Source organism: Rousettus aegyptiacus, unplaced genomic scaffold, assembly GCF_014176215.1.
Source record: "Rousettus aegyptiacus isolate mRouAeg1 unplaced genomic scaffold, mRouAeg1.p scaffold_m13_p_5, whole genome shotgun sequence".
Lineage (NCBI taxonomy): Eukaryota > Metazoa > Chordata > Mammalia > Chiroptera > Pteropodidae > Rousettus > Rousettus aegyptiacus.
This window is the reverse complement of record NW_023416308.1, coordinates 24,482,748-24,501,041: the sequence shown is the minus strand read 5'-3', so window position 1 is coordinate 24,501,041 and position 18,294 is coordinate 24,482,748. Positions and strand designations below refer to the sequence as shown.

The window sequence follows — 18,294 nt, the reverse complement described above, 5'->3', positions numbered from 1 at the left end:
CATCTGCTTTACATGCAGAAAGTCCTGGGTTTGCGCCCCAGGTAGAACCAGGGACCATGCTCCAGGTGTGCAGGTCCCAGGTGCACACCTTGAGTGTGTGGGAGGAGACAGACGCCCGCCTTCAGAAATCCAGTTCTTAAGGGGAACCGGCAACGTCCATAGGTCAGGGGTGGAAGTTGGTGGGGTGGGGGTGGGGAAGGGATGGGGGAGATCAACAGAGAGGAAAAAAAATAAGAGCGGGAATTTAAAGCAGGGCAGAGAAAAACAGTAAGTGGCCCAAATGGCCGGTTGTTGAAATTAGTTAAGATCTCTAAAACAAAAGAATCTCAATAAGGGGAGGCAGCCGGGCTCTTCACCTAGTCGTGTGGCTGGCAGTGTGCTTATTCGAGAGCGACTTCATTGAAGCAGATGCCTCATAAAAATGAATGCTTTCCTTTTTGATCTTTAGTTAATAGAGATATATAACTGAAGTATTTATTGGTGAAATGATATGATTTCAGGTTTGCTTTAAAATATTCGGGGGATGGGGGAGGTAAGAAGGATAGATATAAAAAAAAGACAAAATTATTTTTAATTATTGAAGCTAGAATGATGAAAGGTCCACAGGAGTTCATTATATTCTTCTCTCTGCTTTTGTATTTTGAAAACTTATACAATAAAGATTTTTTAAGCAAAAAAAAAAAAAAAGGATGCTTTCGAAATTACAGCTTAAGTCCAGCATTGCATTACAAAAAAGAAAAATAAACAATACCAAACTTATCATACAGCTCTAGTAATTAAGACTGTGTGGTGTTCATTCAGGAATAGACAAATAGACCAACGAAACCAGCTGTACATATAGGAACATTGGATGTGTGACCAAAAAATCATCACCACTCCTCTGGGAAGAATCATGAAATTGTCCCTGATTTCTGACAGCATCCAATTCAGAGCAAAGCTCCACTTCCTAGGACCCTCTTCAATATCACCCAGTCAAAGCCCATATCTTGTAATAGGTTCTTTCTAACAAGCTGTTACTGAGACACTCCACAGTTCTCTGTAGTATGCACTCTCGCCAGCTGCAAAACATAATAAACCCAATGTTTTCAACAATAGGCACAGTCCTGGTGGTCTTTAGCTGAGAGCACTGAGAGGCTGAACACAAAGTACAGTAACTGATCTCCTTTTCTCCTTGGACATGTGAGCAGATGGTTAAATACTGATCCCAAAAGCCTTTGAAGTCTCCAGTTGGACAATATTTGGTCTAGGTGTGCACCATAATCATTGGTGTTGAGAAAGTCAAAAACTGCAGGGTTGAGAGTGTTAGATGTGATTTCCCCATGGACCCTGACATTGCCCGTGATGCTGATGGGACCAGGAGGCAGGGAATAGAAGCTGTGCCAGTGAGGTGGCATCAGGGAAATCACTCCATTCAGCTGAGGATTGGTCATCACTGTCTCTTCTCTTGGCTCAATTTTCCTCCAGCTTAGAATTTTAGAACAAAGATGAGAAATTAGAGGTTGGTACTAAGCAAACTCAAGCAAAAAAGAAAAAAATAATAAGCAAAAGGCAAAAAGGGCAGAATCTCAAAGCCAAAAAGAATCCCTAGAGGTGGCTGGCGCTGTTGGTCAGGGAGGAGGTGTGCCATTCCCAGAACACTCAAGGGATTAATTAACACATATCTAGTGTTTTCAAAGCACTTCCATATTCACTACTGGCAAACCTCAAACAGACATTTTACAGAAAAGGAAAGTGGGGCTCAGAGAGGTTATGTGACTTACTCGAGGTCTCTCTACCAGTAAGAAGTAGAACCAAGTTCTCGACCTAGTGTAACTGACTTCAGTCCCACCAGAATTCATACGTTTTACCCCACCAGCTTGGCCAGCAGAAGTCCCTAGCTGCATCTTCAGAGAACCCAGAATAAGAAGCCAGAGAACCCAGAAGCCAGAGGTAGAAAAATTTCCTCTGGAGGGTCTTCTAGAAAGGCACGCATTCCCTGTCCTCTCTCTCTCTTCTCTCACAAGCAACGGAGTTACTCACAAAACACAAAACTCTAAAACCAGCGGGTAAAGTGAGACACTTTCTAAATGTCACTGGATCTGCACGTCACCAGGGCCCAGAGCAGACCTTCCTTGAAATTGGAGGTGGCTCCTATTGACTAACATCATCCCTGTGACTCATGCGGTCAGCTCTTCCTTACTGTGTGGAAATGAGACAATCAGGATGCTGATGGGTCAAACTGCTGGAAATGAGCACTGTGGTGTCTGGGAGCCATCCAGACTTACCTCACTGTTGGGAAGTTCCCTTGGCCATCACTCTGTGGATCCCTGAGTGCCCCTGATGCTTGAACCAAGTAAGGTGAAGGATCCCAAATGTCCTACAGGAATAGCTCAGAGTAACTGGTCCCTCCTATGCTCATTGGTTCTTAACACTTGGCTCTCCAGAGCCTGGGAATGGAGAGAGGCTGGAGTGGAATAGAGTGGGGCGGAATGGAATGGAATGACAGCAGTCTCCAGGGATGAGGCTCATGACTGTGAGGCAGGAGCCATTCATTCCTCGGGCTGCCATAGCCTCTGGGACTCCATTCCTGCAGTACAGCACTGGTACCCCTCCTCACTGTGTCACCTGTCCATTCTCACTCAGCTGAGGACAGGGCTAGTCATCAATCTGAATGCCTTTGGGACTTGCCATCTTTTTCCTCTGAGGGAAATTTATACCACTTTCTGAATTATACAGATTTGAGTAAAATCAAGTTGGCATTCAATCATTAGCAGAGAACTTGCTTACTCTACCCAAGTCTAACATATAAACAGAAGAGATTAACAAAGGACTACTGACAGCGACACTTGGGGAGCAGGCAGTCAGGGAGCTAGACAGGCTTAAGGGCTCTGTACCTGGGAAATCTCAGGTTGGCCATGTATGCAGGAAATCCTTGTTTCGTCCTTGGCTGATTCAGTGTCCATATGAATACCTCCTTCATCCCACTGACCCCACAAATCTTTGACCCCATAAATTCTACTTTACCCTGCCGGGCACACTTGCCATGGAATTTGTCATTGCCCTTAGCTCCTCCACTTCTGAAATACCAAACTATTTTCTGATCCCAATTCCTATCCTTCTAGCTCCGTCACTCCGTTAGTTTCATCCTATTCTCCATCCCTTGGAAACGCCCAGGCTGTAGAGACCATGGGCTTCTCTGGCTCTGGTTGTCTTAATTGGTCTTGGTCTGCATTTGAGAGGGAAAAGAAGAAGCTGTGTAAGAGAGCTTCACTCCTCTCGATAGGCTGTTAGAGCTGTGGCTGGCACTGAGGCCAGCTGGGAAGGGGGAGGAAGAGAGGGAGCCAGCTGGGTCAGGGGCCTCACACGAGAGCTGGCCAGGAAAGTTGGGAACAAAGGCTGGACACTCTTCCGCTGAGCCTTCTGAGTCCGGCCTTGGCCTTCTGGGAACAGCTCCAGGAAATGGCTGAGATTCCAGATTTGGAAGGAAGAGACCCGTAAACAGGAGCTGGGCTCTGAGAGAGGAGAGCGGCCCCTCTCCAGGGAGGGGGTAGGGAGCGGCAGGGTGAGCGCACTGATGCTGCAGACTCAGAAGCTCCAGGCCTGACCGCTACAGGTATAGCTTTCAGGGTGAGAAAGACTCTTAAAGATCATTCCAGTGCCTGGGAGCCATCCCTGCTGAGAATGCTTGCATAGTTTCAGCAATAGAATATGCATAAAGATAACAACATTGACTACATTTGCTGATAACTTATAATGCATTAGATTACTGTACTAAGGGAGTTAATATCATTTCATTCTTATTCTAACCCTCAAAGAAAGGCGCTATTATTATTATTCCCACTTATAGATAAGAAAGTGACTTACAGGGGTTAAGGAACTTATCCAGGGTCTCCCAGAAGCTTATTCATCTGTCTCTGGGCTAAATAGGAAAACAGGACAGGCATCTCCAGCTTGTGCCAGAACCTCTGAATCGTTCCTATCTTCCTACCCAACTCCCAGCCCCATCTATCCTTGGGGAATGGATTAAAGAGTGACTATACTCTCCCGCTCCCCTTCACTTAGCTTCCTCCGCCCATAGTCCACTTTCCTATATCCTTAGATCCTTCATACTGTGTCCTGAGTTTCCACCTCTGGGTTTCCATTCCACCCTAGCAGAGGGTCACTTGGAAGCAAAGGGATAGAGATGGGTATTCAAGATTTAAATAGAGGCTTAGGGTGAAATGATTAAGGCTGTGGTCAGAGTTGTGGTTGGTGTGAAGATTACGTTTAAGAAATCCCAGGCTAGATCATGAGGTAAACCTTAAGGCTGATGTTGGAGTTAGGGGTTATAGCTAGAGGGTCCAGGTCAGAGAATATCTCTCCTCTGGGCTCCTCCCAGTTCTTCAAGGTTCTGAGGGCCAGGCAGGAAGCATCGGTTTCCTCAAAGCTGCTTCCCTCTGGGGCATTCTCAACCACAAACAACCACCACCAGCCCGCCCCGCCCCTCCTTCCCTTGCTGTGAGCTCAGAGCAGCAGGACAAAGTGCTTGGGACCAGGAAAGAGGCCTGAGAGTAGCCATGGGCTCCGGAGGAGCCGGCCTCCTTGGAGCCTGGTGGCCCCTGCCTCTCCTGCTTCTGCTCAGCTCAGGTAAGTGTGGCCCTCCTCTCTCCTGGCCCATGCTCCCTTGATCCCAGGCCTGGCCAGGGAAGGAGATGCCCCCTTGCTCCTTTACCTCCCTTTTGCCGTAGGGGCACCAGAGGTGATGATGGTAATGGTGATGATATGTGTGGAAGACAGAGAGACAGAGATATTGAGAGCTCTGCAGGCCCTCTCCCCTCCCGGCTAGCTTGTTATTTGGAGTTGATCTTTAGATGAGACAAGGCAGATGGGATATGCAGGGGTTTGAGAGGCCTTTTGGTAGTCAGACCAGGCTCTGTTTCCCTTTCCCTCCCAGGAGGCAAGGCTCAGGACTCCCCACCTCAGATCCTAGTCCACCCCCAGGACCAGCTGTTCCAGGGCCCCGGCCCCGCCAAGATGAGCTGCCGGGCTTCAGGCCAGCCACCTCCCACCATCCGCTGGCTGCTGAATGGGCAGCCTCTGAGTATGGTGCCCCCAGACGTACACCACCTCCTACCTGATGGAACCCTGCTGCTGCTGCGGCCCCCAGCCCAGGGACGTGCCCACAAGGACCAGGCCCGATCCACAGACCTAGGCATCTATACCTGTGAGGCCAGCAACCGGCTGGGCACGGCCGTCAGCCGAGGTGCTCGGCTGTCTGTGGCTGGTGAGGCCTGGGAGGGGAGGCGTGAGGCGGGGCACACCTGGGGTGAGATGCCTGAGGTAAGGGAGGTTTGAGGGGATATCTGCGAGGGCTGGGGGATGGGAGGGGAGAGCTGGGTCAGGGCTGAACTTAGATGGGAGACCTGGAGGTGGGGCTCTGAAGAGTGGACACAAGTCAGTGAAAAGGCGGGTAGAGTAAAATGGGGCAGGTGTGATAAGAGACACTAAGCGGGCCCCTCTGGGATGAGGAGGACCGGACACTGCTCCCTGAGGACCCTCCATCCTCCTTCAGTCCTTTGGGAGGATTTCCAGATCCATCCACGGGACACAGTGGCCACGGTGGGTGAGCAGGTGACCCTGGAGTGTAGGCCGCCCTGGGGCCACCCAGAGCCCACAGTCACATGGTGGAAGGATGGGAAACCCCTGGCCCTCCAGCCCGGGCGGCACACGGTGAGTATAGCCCTCTTCCCCATACATCATCCTGTCCTGGGCACGACGGGGCACACCCTGAGGGGCTGACCCACCCTCCAGTCCTGAGTCCCTGCAGAATTTGAGAAAGGGAGGCTCTGAGGCCTTAAGCTGCCCTCCCCAGTCAGAGCCCCTCCCCACATGGGAGACTTCACAGTGCACCTGGCCCTGACAGGTATCCAGGGGTTCCTTGCTGATGATAAGAGCGGAGAAGAGTGACGCGGGGACCTATATGTGCGTGGCCACCAACGACGCGGGACGACGGGAGAGCCGGGCAGCCAGGGTGTCAGTCCAGGGTAAGGGAAGACCAGTCAGCTAGAATCAGGGCCAACGTGGGGGCTCCAGATAGGGCGCTGCGGTCTGGTGTGGGCTGGGTCGGGGTCAGAGTGGTGGGGACCTCACTTAAAGGGAGGTTCCCCCATCCCAGAGTAGAATTAGGAGTGCTTTAGATCTGAGAAATCTGAGAGTTTGGGTTTCCGGGTAGCTAAGGGACGTGCCCCTCCTCAGTCCCTTCACCCCGGCCTGCAGGCCCCATCCTGTGCCTCTGCTCCTACAGAGCCCCGGGACTATAAGGAGCCTCTGGAGATTCTGGCTATGCACATTCGGCTGGAAAACGTGACCTTGATGAACCCAAACCCCACAAAGGGCACCAAGCCTGGGCCTGCTGTATGGCTCAGCTGGAAGGTGAGGCCCAGCACACAGGGGCGGGAGCTGGGGCGGGAGCCAGTCCAGGGCTTATGAAAGGGCTGAGCATGAGCTCCCTGACTCCTCAACCTTTCTCTGGACTCTCTCCCAGGTGAGTGGCCCTGCTGCGCCTGCTCAGTCCTACACAGCGCTGTTCAGGGCCCAGACAGCCTCGGGAGGCCAGGGAGCTCCATGGGCAGAGGCCCTGCTGGCTGGCTGGCAGAGCGCAGAGCTTGGCGGCCTCCGCTGGGGCCAAGACTACGAGTTCAAAGTGAGACCATCCTCTGGCCGGGCTCGAGGCCCTGACAGCAACGTGCTGCTCCTGAGGCTGCCCGAACAAGGTCAGGGACAGGTACCTCCAGACCCAACAATAGAACCCCTGGTCCCTTCTTATCTGGGGGGTCCTAGACTGTCCCACTCCACTCTGGGGGGATGGAGGATCTTACTCATAGACTCCCACCCCGATCAGGCAAGCAGATCTCCTATTCTCATCAGGGTCGCCTCTGACCCTGTGTCCCCATCTCAGCTCTTTTCTATGCCTCAGCATTCCTCACAACCTCTCTCCCTCCCCCCAGTGCCCAGTGCCCCTCCCCAGGAGGTGACCCTAAAACTTGGCAATGGCAGTGTCCTTGTGAACTGGGTTCCACCACCAGCTGAAAACCACAATGGCGTCATCCGTGGCTACCAGGTACCCCCCACAAGTTGAGACAGCTCCTAGTGGTGTCAGGACCTCCCCCTGCCCTGGCATCCTGCTGGCCCCTCTCTGAACACTGGGAAACATGCCTGTGCAGAGAACTCATGGACACACTGTCGCTGAGCAGGTGTCTGCCAGACCCCGCCAAGTCGTTTCCTGCACCCTCTCATTTCATCTCACAGTCCACCCTGGGTTCTTGTCCTGATTTACAAAGGTGAAGAGTGAGGCCAAGGTCACAGATGTAGGACACAGAAGTAAGAAGTGTGGGTGCAGGTGGGGTGGAGCGTTCCCCGGTAAATGGCAGGGCAGGAGTTCCACAGGCCCAGATCTGCAAGTGAAGGACTCAGCTGCTGGGACGGTGCCTGAGGCCGCTGCTCACCCTGCTCGTCCTCAGGTATGGAGTCTGGGAAACTCCTCGCTCCTCCCAACCAACTGGACAGTGGCTGCCGAGCAGACCCAGCTGGAGATTGCCACCCAAATGCCAGGTTCCTACTGTGTGCAAGTAGCTGCAGTCACTGGTGCTGGGGCTGGGGAGCCCAGTAGCCCCGTTTGCCTCGTTTTAGGTGAGACCAGTACCCATCAGTCCCACCCATAACCCTCAGCCCCAGTTCCCACTTTTATCTCTCCCTCCTCCCTGTTCCTACCTTACGCTTCCAGCTTCTCCTCCTTCTCTGTCCAAGCCTCATTGCCTCACCTGCCCCATCCCCCTGAGCTCCAAATCCCATACAGAGCAGGCCATGGAGCGAGCTGCCCGAGAACCAAATGACCATGGTCCATGGACTCTGGAGCAGCTGAGAGCTACCTTGAGGCGGCCAGAGGTCATTGCCAGCGGGTGTATTGTGCTCTGGCTGCTGCTGCTCGGCACTGCAGTGTGTGTCCACCACCGGCGCCGAGGTGCGGTGCACCTGGGCCCAGGTGAGAGGGTAAACTGGACCCCAGATAGGCAGGCCTCCCTGGGTCCGGTGAGAACGCTGAGGGAGGTTCGATCTCTAGCCGGGTGTTGGCAACTCCAGATTTGTCCTTCTTTCTGCCCTCTCTCAGGTCTGTACAGATATACCAGTGAGGATGCCATCCTAAAACACAGGTGAGAGATGAAAGGGGAGGAGCCTGAGGTGAGGGAGGGGCGGAGGGGCCAAGGGACAGTGGAGCGATGGAGTCTCCCCTACTCCAGGCAGTTTGAGATCCTAGTACCTGACTCTCTCAACTCCAAGTGAGAATTAATTTCTTTTTCAATAATATTACCATCACACTACTTGACAGGTGAATAAACCAAGAACCGTAAACTTAAGTGACTTAGCCCAAGGCAACGCAGCTGGCCTTCTGAACTCCTGATCCAGTGCTCTTGTCACCGACCTCTCACTAATACTGACACTTTCCTGCTGACTCATTCTGCTGGGTAAAGAATAACTAGCATGGGAGGACTAGTCTAATTTTTGCTGTACAGTCAGTGTTCACCACCAAGCAGTACCTCTGTATTCGTAAATCTATTGAGCCATCTTTCCTTCACAATAATCCACTCTCAGATCCAGCAGAGGGCGCTCTGTCCTCACACCATTGATCCTTACTCGTTCTTTTCAGAAACAGGGTAAGCTGGTTGGTTGCAGGTACTTCTGCTCCAAATGTGTTTGGCTGCCAGAGGAAGTCTGTGTTATCAGACAAGATATTAAGAAAGAAAACATCCTTTTTTTCTGCTGTTGGCTAAGCTTTACACTAACCATTTCATCTCTGCCCACCTTCTGCTCTTTATTTCATTAGATTTCCTCTGTGGGCTTCACATTCCAGGTCTACATCTTTCAACAGAAGTTTTTTGAGCACCTACTATGTGCCAGACACAATCAGCCAGACCATTTTGCTGTCACTTTCTCAGCCTAGAGCAAGGTTCCAAGCTGATGCCATGTTCCTGCATTGTTCTGTGCTCACCGGCCTTGCTCTTTAGTTACTTCCTGGGCTTTGTCTGCTCTGCCCTGAACTTTCTCTGTCCCATCCCCACCCCACTCCCTCCCTGGGACTTCATCTCTGTACTTGAAAGAGATTAATTCATTACTTTAGAACAGTCTTCTTCTACCAGGAACTCAGTCTAGACAGAGACAGCCATGCTAGCGTATGAATGCAGTGCAGAGTTGAAAGTCCAGAAATATGTACAAGATACATGGAGGGATGTGGGGTGGGTGAATATGGGAGGTAGATTTCACATTTACCCTGACAGTAAAGAGAAGGGCAAAAAGAGCAGCAAGAAATAGCCTGCTGTATTCGCAAGGAAAGACAAGCCATTAGGTCTGGCCAGAGTATAGGGTATGAGGCGAGTCAGAGCAAAGGATCAGTTACAGAGTGGAAGCCAGACCAAGAAGGGCCCTGTTAGCCATGCTAGATAGCTGGGCTCTCTCTTGGTAAATGGGGCGTCATCGAAGGTTTTAGGCAGAGATGCTTTGGTCCATTCCCTGTTATTGAAAGATCACTCCGGCAGCCAGCATGTTCCCCCATTCAAAGGGAACCAGATTAGAGGTAGAGAGGCCGACATCCATGTAGCAAGCTCCTGCTCTGCCAGCCGTGTGATCTCACGCCCTTATTTCAGCTCACGGCATCACCCTTACATAGAAGGTCTGTTGTTGCCACTTTACAGATGAGAAAACTATGGCCGATGTAGTTAGAGAGGCTGACAGACTTACTCCCAGGGCTGCACAGCTGAGCTGCGACAGATGGGGATTTTCGAATTGAGTTTGTCTGGCTCTAGATCTGTGTTCTTTCTGTCTTAGCACACAGCTGTCTCTCTTTAATATGTTCAAGCTCTGGGCAACCTGGACTTGCCCTGATCCCAGGATAAGAAAGGGCACTGAGTTTGGGGCACTGGATCAGAGATTTTAAGGCGTCTGAAAGGCTAAAAAAAAGTAGGCAGAATAAAGCCAATACCACCATCTTCTCACCCCCTTCATCTGTGCTCTGGGCTGGAGGTCTTAGCCAATTAGGTTCTCACTTCGACCTGTTCCTACTGCCCCATCCCCTCCTTTGCCCCAGGATGGATCACAGTGACTCTCCCTGGCTGGCAGACACTTGGCAGTCCACCTCTGGCTCTCGCGACCTGAGCAGCAGCAGTAGCCTCAGCAGCCGGCTAGGAATAGACCCCCGGGATCCACTAGGCTGTCCTCGTTCCTGTGAGCATGCCCAGTGGGGGCCAGGGCCCAGCAGTGGAGCAGGGATCCCAGAACTGTGGGAGGGAACATGGAGTAGGATGAATTCACCGTAATGACTCCTGTCATTTTTATCCCAGTGATCTCCTGGGATCCCCGCAGCCCCGGAGTGCCCCTGCTTCCCGACACCAGCACTTTCTATGGCTCCCTCATCACTGAACTGCCTTCCAGCCCTCCAGCCCGGCCGAGCCCCCATGCCCCAACTGTCAAGCGTCTCCCACCCCAGCTGGCCCGGCTCTCCAGCCCCTGGCCCAGTTCAGACAGCCTCTGCAGCCGCAGGGGGCTCTCTTCTCCGCGCTTGTCCATGGCCCCCACAGAGGCTTGGAAGGCCAAAAAGAAGCAAGGTAAGGACAGGGAGGATAGACTCAGCCTGGAATAGGTGGAGGAGGAACCAGGAGTGGGAATGTTGTGGAAACATGGCCTGGAGCCTTGAAGCCAGGTGTGGGTGGCACCCTATCCACAGCTTTGATTCTCCTGCCGTTGTGGACACCCATCACCAAAACACTCAGCTAGGAGCATGCTGGTCTCTGCTTTTCTTTCCACTGTGCTCTTTTTTTTTGGTTTGACCACACCAGTAGGGAGCCCTGTTTCTGCAGTCAACTTAACAAACATTTAATAAGCGTCACTGTATGACAGATGTGGCAACAGAAGAAATACCTGACACAGTCCTTGCCTTCTAAGCACTCAAAGTTTAATGAAAGTGCCTGACTGGCATGCAACTCATTCTAGAACCTGGCAGAATGTGACCAGTACTGCTGTGAAGCCTCCAGCTCCCACGAACTCTGGTCTTTGTGCTCCACATACGGGTCTGTCTACCCAGCTCACTTCCCAGAGAAGAAGGAGTATTTACTCTCTGCCCAGATTTCTCTCCTGACTTCCAGCAAACTGTTTGACTTTCCAGAGAGCTGATCACCTATATACGTTAGGTGCTTTACTTATATTTGCTATTTCATTTAATCCTCACAACATGCTAACTAAGTATTATTTCTCTAACTTTACAGACAGGGAAAGAGGATTGGGATTGGGTAACTTGTTCAAAATTCCACATCAATAAGCTGCAGAACTCAAATCTGAAGCCAGAGTGGTCTGCTCCCCAAGGCTACTACGAATCTCTCTGGGAGCATCCTTGGGAAACCCTGTCCTCTCGCTGACTCTTTCTTTTCATCTCTCTGAACACTGGCCTGCACTCTGTGTGTTTTCTTCATGAGCCTTCTGTACCAATTAGTAAGATTTACAAATGTTCGACAGCCACTTTTTTTAAGTTTATAATTTCACTTGTATTAAGACAAGGATAGATTCAGAGTAATTCTGAGCTTGTCCAATATCCAAAATTTTATGACTCTACATATTAGCGAAGCTGTTATTCTTTCCGGCTTTGCCTCAGAACTATTGCATGAGAAATCCTCAATGGTAATAAAATACCAGCCAAAAAGAGATTGCACAAGTCTCATCTAAAAACAAGCTTTCCTATGGAGAACTACATGGCCTTGGATATAGCACACAGCCCCTTTTAGAATGTTAATACTGTTAGAAAAGGGAAAGTAGTTTTCTGCAGTGGATTCTTAAGAAAGTTCGGAGATGGGGCTTCCTAGCCTCTCTCAGGGGGTTAGGTCCTCGCTTCACCCCTGTTTCTCCTCACTGCAGCCCCACCCCACCACTGCCCCAGGATGGATCAATCATGGGGACCTCCCTGGGTTGAGAGACACTTGGCCCACCTCTGACTCCTGAGACCTCAGCGACTACTTTAAGGTGATGCCGTGGTCTGGTCCAGAGCTACGGCATCGGCTCCAGTGCTGTCACATAGTCCAAGACTGATGAGTCTTCATCTTCTAAAACTGGCAGGCTCTCTCGGTGCCCCTTCCCCCTTAACCTGCTTATTCCTTTTTCTTATCATATGACCTTAGCGGGGTTTTTCCTTCATGACTAATATTCTCCTGTGTTTCATCCATTATATCAGGTTCTTCGTTCCACTTACTTTGCAAGATACACACACTGGATATCCTCACTAATTCATTAATTTAAATAAGTATTTATTGCAATTCAGGTATGGCCAAATGAGATTCAGTTTAGCCTTGATAACATCTTTATTGTATAGTTTATTCAAATAACATTGAATAAACTGAAATCCAAGTAATTCCAAGCAAGGTGGGCAAAGGCTTTTTGCTACCAGAATCCTTTAGAGGAAATGAAATGGGCTGGGACAAATATGGCCTTTTCCAGGACTGGCCTTTTCCCTTCCCTTTCCAAGCAAACCAACCAACCAATGTGTGTCCCTATTTCTGAGCTTAGTTAAGAATCCAGGCACTAGATAAGACAAAGCTGATGGCAGCAGAGTTGGAGCACCTGAAGGATTCCCTAGGTCATCAGCAACTAAAGGAAATGAACATAAACCAATCAGCCAAAGTACAAAACCAAACTCTGGTGGAGGAAGTCTAGCCATTATGTGGGTTTTGATCCCAGCGGCTCAGAAGCTCTGGCCACTGTACATGAATTCCCAGGGCCCACATGGGATCTTGGTCTCGTCCTTGCTCTGAGCTACCCATGGAGGCCCCCAAGGTTGAGATGAGACTGACTAGATGGCTCTGCCTCAAGGGTCTTGCCTGGTCTTTGGTATGGGCTTTTGAACATGTGATACTAATCTGAAGGCTCTTTCTTTCCTTGCTTCATGTTCTCCTGGCTCCTATTTCTATTGCCAAGTTTCTCTCTGGTTTAAACTTAGATCCATTTGGGTTTGGGCCTGACTGGAAAGCATACTCACGGGTCATTGCACACAGTTAGCTCTGTTCCTTTAGTTACTTCAGCTTCTCTATTGTCAGAGTTCACTCAGCCTTGTCTCTTAAGTGGCCCTGTAGGCCAGATGGTAGCTGCCATCTTGCACGTGATTCTTCTCACTCATGTTGACACCTACATCTCTGATAGCATCCGTCATTTACTTGTTTATTCAACAAATATTGACTATCATTGGGCAGGGCATTGCCTCCCTGGGTGAAACCAACACATCTTCCTACTCTAAAATTCCTCTTCCTGTCACACCTGGCCTTGTTTTATCCTACCCATCCAGCTCAATTTGACAGTCCAATCCACCCCCAGGTGAGAGACGTTCGGGTTCCTCAGGGCAGGACTAACTAGAACCATGTCAGATAGTTGCAATGTGAGAAATGAAAATTAATAAATTCTCTCCAAGAGAAGGAGTATCGTCTTCACAGAGGTGAAACTCATGAGAGGAGTCGGGATGGGTAATAGAAATAGAAAATAATAGATTTCCCCAAGACCAGGAACCAGGAGATCAGGAAGATTGGAATGTATACAGCAAAGGAAAAAGAAAGTATAAGGTACCAGGAACTTTCCAATCTGTTCTTTATTTAATTGGCAAAAACATCTGAAACTGAGGCACAGAAAGGTGAATGGATTTACCTGAGCTCACACAGCTGCTATGTGGTTCAGCTGGGCTATGAGTGCCCATCTTTCATTTCCAAGCCTAGTGCTCCTCCCACCTTATCACAGCTGCCTGGATGAAGGTGAGAGGTGAAGAGGACAGAGAGAGGGCCCTAAACCGTAACTGAGTGACAAGGCTGAAGATGGAGGCTGTGGTTGGGTCTGAAAGGCCCACCCAGGCTTGTCTCTCAACCACTGACTCTTTACAGAACTGCACCAAGCCAACAGCTCCCCATTGCTCCGGGCCAGCCACCCTATGGAGCACTGGGCCTGGGAGCTGGGGAAAAAAGGCTCCAAGAACCTTTCTCAAAGCCCAGGTGAGAGGAAGTAAGGGCGCGAGGCAGGGAGCAGGAGCCTACCAACTGGCTCCTGTCCTTGAGAAGGATGGGTGGGCGGGGTGTGGGAACAGAAAGCTGAGTGATAGGGTGGGCGGGGGTGCAGGTCGATGGGGGTTCTGCCATTCTCAGACCCAGGCTATTGTTCCCCAGGAGCTGCGCCCCGAGCTCTGGTTGCCTGGCGGGCCCTGGGACCACAGCTTCTCAACTCCTCCAGTGAGCTGACTCGCCCTCTCCCCACAGCACCCCCCTCTTCTCATGGAGTCCCCACTCAGAATCAACAGACCCTGTAAGAGGGCATGAGGTCAAGAAGTAGGGTTGAGAGATTGGGGGTGGAGGTTGAGGGGTGTTAGTGGAGCTTAAACAGGGCTGGGGGAGGGGTGGACAGGGACGCGAAGAATTGCACTAACCATCCTGCCATCTCTCTCTTACCCCAACCAGGCGCTCGGTGGAGCTCCAAGCTCCCCCCTCCCACCCACTGCCAGCAGCCCCCAGCCCCATCCTCATCCCCTCCAGTCCCAAGGCCTCTTCCCTCTCTGGTCCCAGCCCAGCCTCCAGTGGCCTGTCCAGCTCTTCACTGTCATCTCTGGGGGACGATCAGGACAGTGTGCTGACTCCTGAGGAGGTGGCCCTTTGCCTGGAGTTCAGTGAGGGTGAAGAGACCCCCAGGTGAGTAGCCTGAGGGAAAACTGAAGAACTAGAGTATGTTTATCCCTACCCTAGTCCACCCTTCCTCAACGGGAATGTTTCTGCCCGACCCCACTTCCATCATCGTATTGTCTCCCATTCTGCCTCTTCCTAGGAACAGTGTCTCTCCTATGCCAAGGGCTCCTTCGCCCCCCGTCACCTATGGGTACATCAGCGTCCCGACAGCCTCAGAGCTAGCAGACATAGACAGGGCTGGAGGAGGGGTGGGGTCTGAGGTGAGGGGCTTGTTGTGCCCCCCTCGGCCCTGCCTCACCCCTACTCCCAGTGAGGGCTCCCTGGCCAATGGCTGGGGCTCAGCCTCCGAGGACAATGCCCCCAGTGCCAGAACCAGCCTCGTCAGCTCTTCTGATGGCTCCTTCCTCGCGGATGCCCACTTTGCAAGGGCCCTGGCAGTGGCTGTGGACAGCCTTGGCTTTGGTCTGGAGCCCAAGGAGTCAGACTGCATCTTCACAGGTACGTTAGAGCATCCCTACCCCTTGCAGTCGACACAGCTCCTGTAAGACCCCTTTCTTTCCAACCAAGAGGCAAAGCTTCCTAATCATGGTCTTCCTTGTGGTCCTTAAAACAGCTAGTTTTATTAAATGATTTCTACATCCCGGGATCTATGAAAAGCGCTTTTCATACATTCAATAACAGCACCTCTAGGAGAAATATTCTTTATATTTCTTTCCAAGTGAGGAAACTATAAGGCAAACACGTTTATTAATTTGCCCAAGGTCACCCATGAGAACAAGAACTTGTTCAAGCCTGCAGCCTAGCGGCAGTCCATTGCGTAGTCCATTCCCCCGCCTCCAGGCTGCCCCTCTCACCCAGACTTGTCTCCAGGAAAGGTGGCTCCCAGCCTCTTCTATGTACTCCAGCCCAGATTCCTCCTCACCGTGGGAAGTTCTGTTTTCTCTCTTACCTCTGCTGTGCTTTCAAGCCCTTCCTCTCGCACAGTCTGTGGCTGTGCTAGGCTCACCCTGCACATGTCCCGCAGAGCTACCGCCATGCCAGCAGAGGGCGTAAGGCTCCCTGTGCCCCTTTGGTATTCCCTTCCACATCCGTTCTATCATAGACCCATCTTATGAACTTAACTCTGCCCTTTGCCCTCAAGAAACAGAACCAGCTTTGTGGAAAATGGGAGAGCAAGGATTATTCAGAGCAGGAGTGCCCATAATAGAGAAAAAAGAGGACGCCAGGGAATGGAAGGGTGAAGGAAGACTATGGGCAGAAGGCCAGTTTTGAGCTATTCTCTCTAAAGAAACCAGTGGACTGTCTTCCTGTCACTGGGGCTGGGACTACCAAGATCAATGGGCTGAGTCAGGGCTAGGTTATGTTAAGGGTTGGGTGTATGCCTTAAGTTGGCCTCAGGCTTTCTACCCTAAACTAGTTCCCAGGGGTGAAGGCCAACCCACTGCAGATATCTCTACCTTCCCCCACAGATGCTTCATCGCCTCCCTCCCCCCGGGATGACGTCTTCCTGACCCCTACCTTCTCCCTGCCCCTGTGGGAATGGAGATCAGACTGGCTAGAGGATGTGGAGAGCAACCACACCCAGCGGCTGGGAAGGGGGCTGCCTCCCTGGCCTCCGGACTCTCAGATCTCTTCCCAAAGAAGTCAGCGCAGCTGTCCTGTGTCCAAGGCTGGCAGTAAGTGTTTGCCTGCCTGGCTGGTGTGGCTTTGGGGAGGAGCCGCGAGGAAGCCTGGGGTCTGGCAGGACTGACAGGAGCAGGGATAACTCCACTTTCCTCCAATTCTCCTATAGACTCCTCCTGAGGCATGTCCCTGCCCCACAAGAAGAGACTCAGAACCCGCTCTCCTGTCAGCCACTTGCCCAGGCCCTGGACTGAGGATCTGGGCCTATGAGTCTCTGCAGTTGGGCCCACCTCATCTGGCCTCCAGGAGAGCCCTCCCTTCCAGGAAATGAAACACCAAATCAGAGCAAAGCAGACCTGGAGCCTCGGGAACGAAGAGCCATCTCCGCCTAACATCCTTGCTTTTCCTCTGCCCTGTCCAACCCCACAACCAGGCTGTTTGGCTCAGGGAGCAGCCCAGTCTCCTGATCTCCCACCCACGCAGATCATGGGTAGTGGGGGAGCCAGGGATCTGTATGGGGGACAGCAGAAGCTTGTGGGGGAGAGCCATGGAGGAGAGAGCTTCCCCTCAGCCTCACGGGACTGTTCCGTAGAAGCCGCCCAGCTCCCACCACACCATGCAAAGGACCTACAGAGCCGTGATCCCAGGGACACCTCAGCACCAAGGCAAAGATTGCAGGTGGACCCAGGGAGGGAGCTGAACGGAGGGAGGTGCAGACTGTGAGACAAAAAAACACCCTCCTCCCACTTTCGTCACTGTGAGCTTAAGAAATTGATACCATAAAATGGCAATGACTTGAGTGCTATAAGAGCTTCCCCTGGAGCACCATCTCGGAGAGGGCACCTGGAGACATGGGAAGAATTACCTGAGCTAGAGAGGGAGCAAGCAGTCTTTGATTCTCGGTGCTGTTACTCATCTCTATTCTGTAACTGAAGGGAGAATTAGGTGCCTCCATCAAATTTTAAGCAGAAGCTAGGAAAGGGAGGGCCGGGGGATTTTCAGGGTCTGCTGGTCTTAACAACTTTTCCTGAGAAGACAACCCCTGCTTTAAGCGGTCCCAGTCCCTTCCCCAAAGACCAGTCCCAGATGGTTTCTTAAAATAGACAAAGTAGCTAATTCCACAAAAGGTAGAACCACCTGTCATGGTTGGCTAGTGAACACCCTTCAGCCAAAACAACAGAACAGAGAAACGGTGAGGCAGGACATCCAGGGCCTACGCTACAGAAAGCTACTGACAGCGGGTGAATGGCGTCTTTCTCACTTGGTGGGAAAGGTCAAGGGCAGAATCCACAAATTGAACATGAGCAGGACCACAGGAAAACATCTTCAGTTAGGGATGATTGGAAAGGGTCCTGAGAGGGCATGATAATCCCCCAAACCCTGGTAGCTTTCCTGGAGGCCACTCTGCTGAGAGGCTGAGCAAGGTGGGGCTTGGGAGCCCTGCACTGCCTGCACTACCCTAATCTGGCCAGTATGGGCTGGAGGGGCGTGGCCCAGGAGGAAGAATCAGTGCTGCGGATATACATCCTTCCTCTCTGATTGCTTTTTCTTTTCTGGATTTTGTTATTCTTTTAGCTTCCTGGTAAAATTCCTTTTGAAAACATTCCAACGCTGTTTGCTAGACCGAAGCATTGTACATACTTCAGTCCAAGTGGCAGGGGAGGTCAGAGCCTGGGCTTGGAAGGCAGCGACCATCCCCTGAGAGCCCAGGGAAGTGACTGAGGGGGTTGGGGTTGCGGAAGCGAGAAGTAGACCTCAGAGAACCAGTGTGTGCAGGGGTCATGGCTAAGGGAGCGATGAGGACTCGGCCAAAATGTTTTAAAATTCTGTGCCCATTACAATCAGTCACATCTCAGCCTAATCTGGCCAGGAGGTGCCTGTTTGCACACACCCTCCGTGAGGGGATCGGGGGCCTAAAAAGCCTGTTTTTCCTTCTTGACCAGTGACCTTCTCCTTTCTTTGGGTTTTA

At 51.5% G+C, this 18,294-nt stretch overlaps 1 protein-coding gene across 2 annotated transcripts; it reads left to right on the top strand.

Annotated features, from left to right (window-relative positions):
• The first annotated feature begins 4,480 nt into the window (after nucleotides 1-4,480).
• ROBO4 (roundabout guidance receptor 4) lies at nucleotides 4,481-17,502 on the top strand. Of its 2 annotated transcripts, XM_016122655.2 has the most exons (18): nucleotides 4,481-4,605; nucleotides 4,913-5,242; nucleotides 5,531-5,688; nucleotides 5,882-6,002; nucleotides 6,263-6,390; nucleotides 6,503-6,731; nucleotides 6,966-7,078; nucleotides 7,479-7,647; nucleotides 7,814-7,999; nucleotides 8,126-8,168; nucleotides 10,097-10,233; nucleotides 10,350-10,613; nucleotides 13,914-14,021; nucleotides 14,193-14,328; nucleotides 14,481-14,708; nucleotides 14,842-15,200; nucleotides 16,172-16,378; nucleotides 16,495-17,502. In XM_016122655.2, exons 1-18 carry the CDS (start codon nucleotides 4,536-4,538, stop codon nucleotides 16,503-16,505), a joined length of 2,997 nt encoding a protein of 998 aa, XP_015978141.2. In that variant the 5' UTR covers nucleotides 4,481-4,535; the 3' UTR covers nucleotides 16,506-17,502. The 2 variants fall into 2 exon arrangements, with proteins under 2 accessions (XP_015978141.2, XP_015978140.2); XM_016122654.2 differs by having other exon boundaries at nucleotides 4,483-4,605; nucleotides 7,814-8,168.
• The last annotated feature ends 792 nt before the right edge of the window (nucleotides 17,503-18,294 follow it).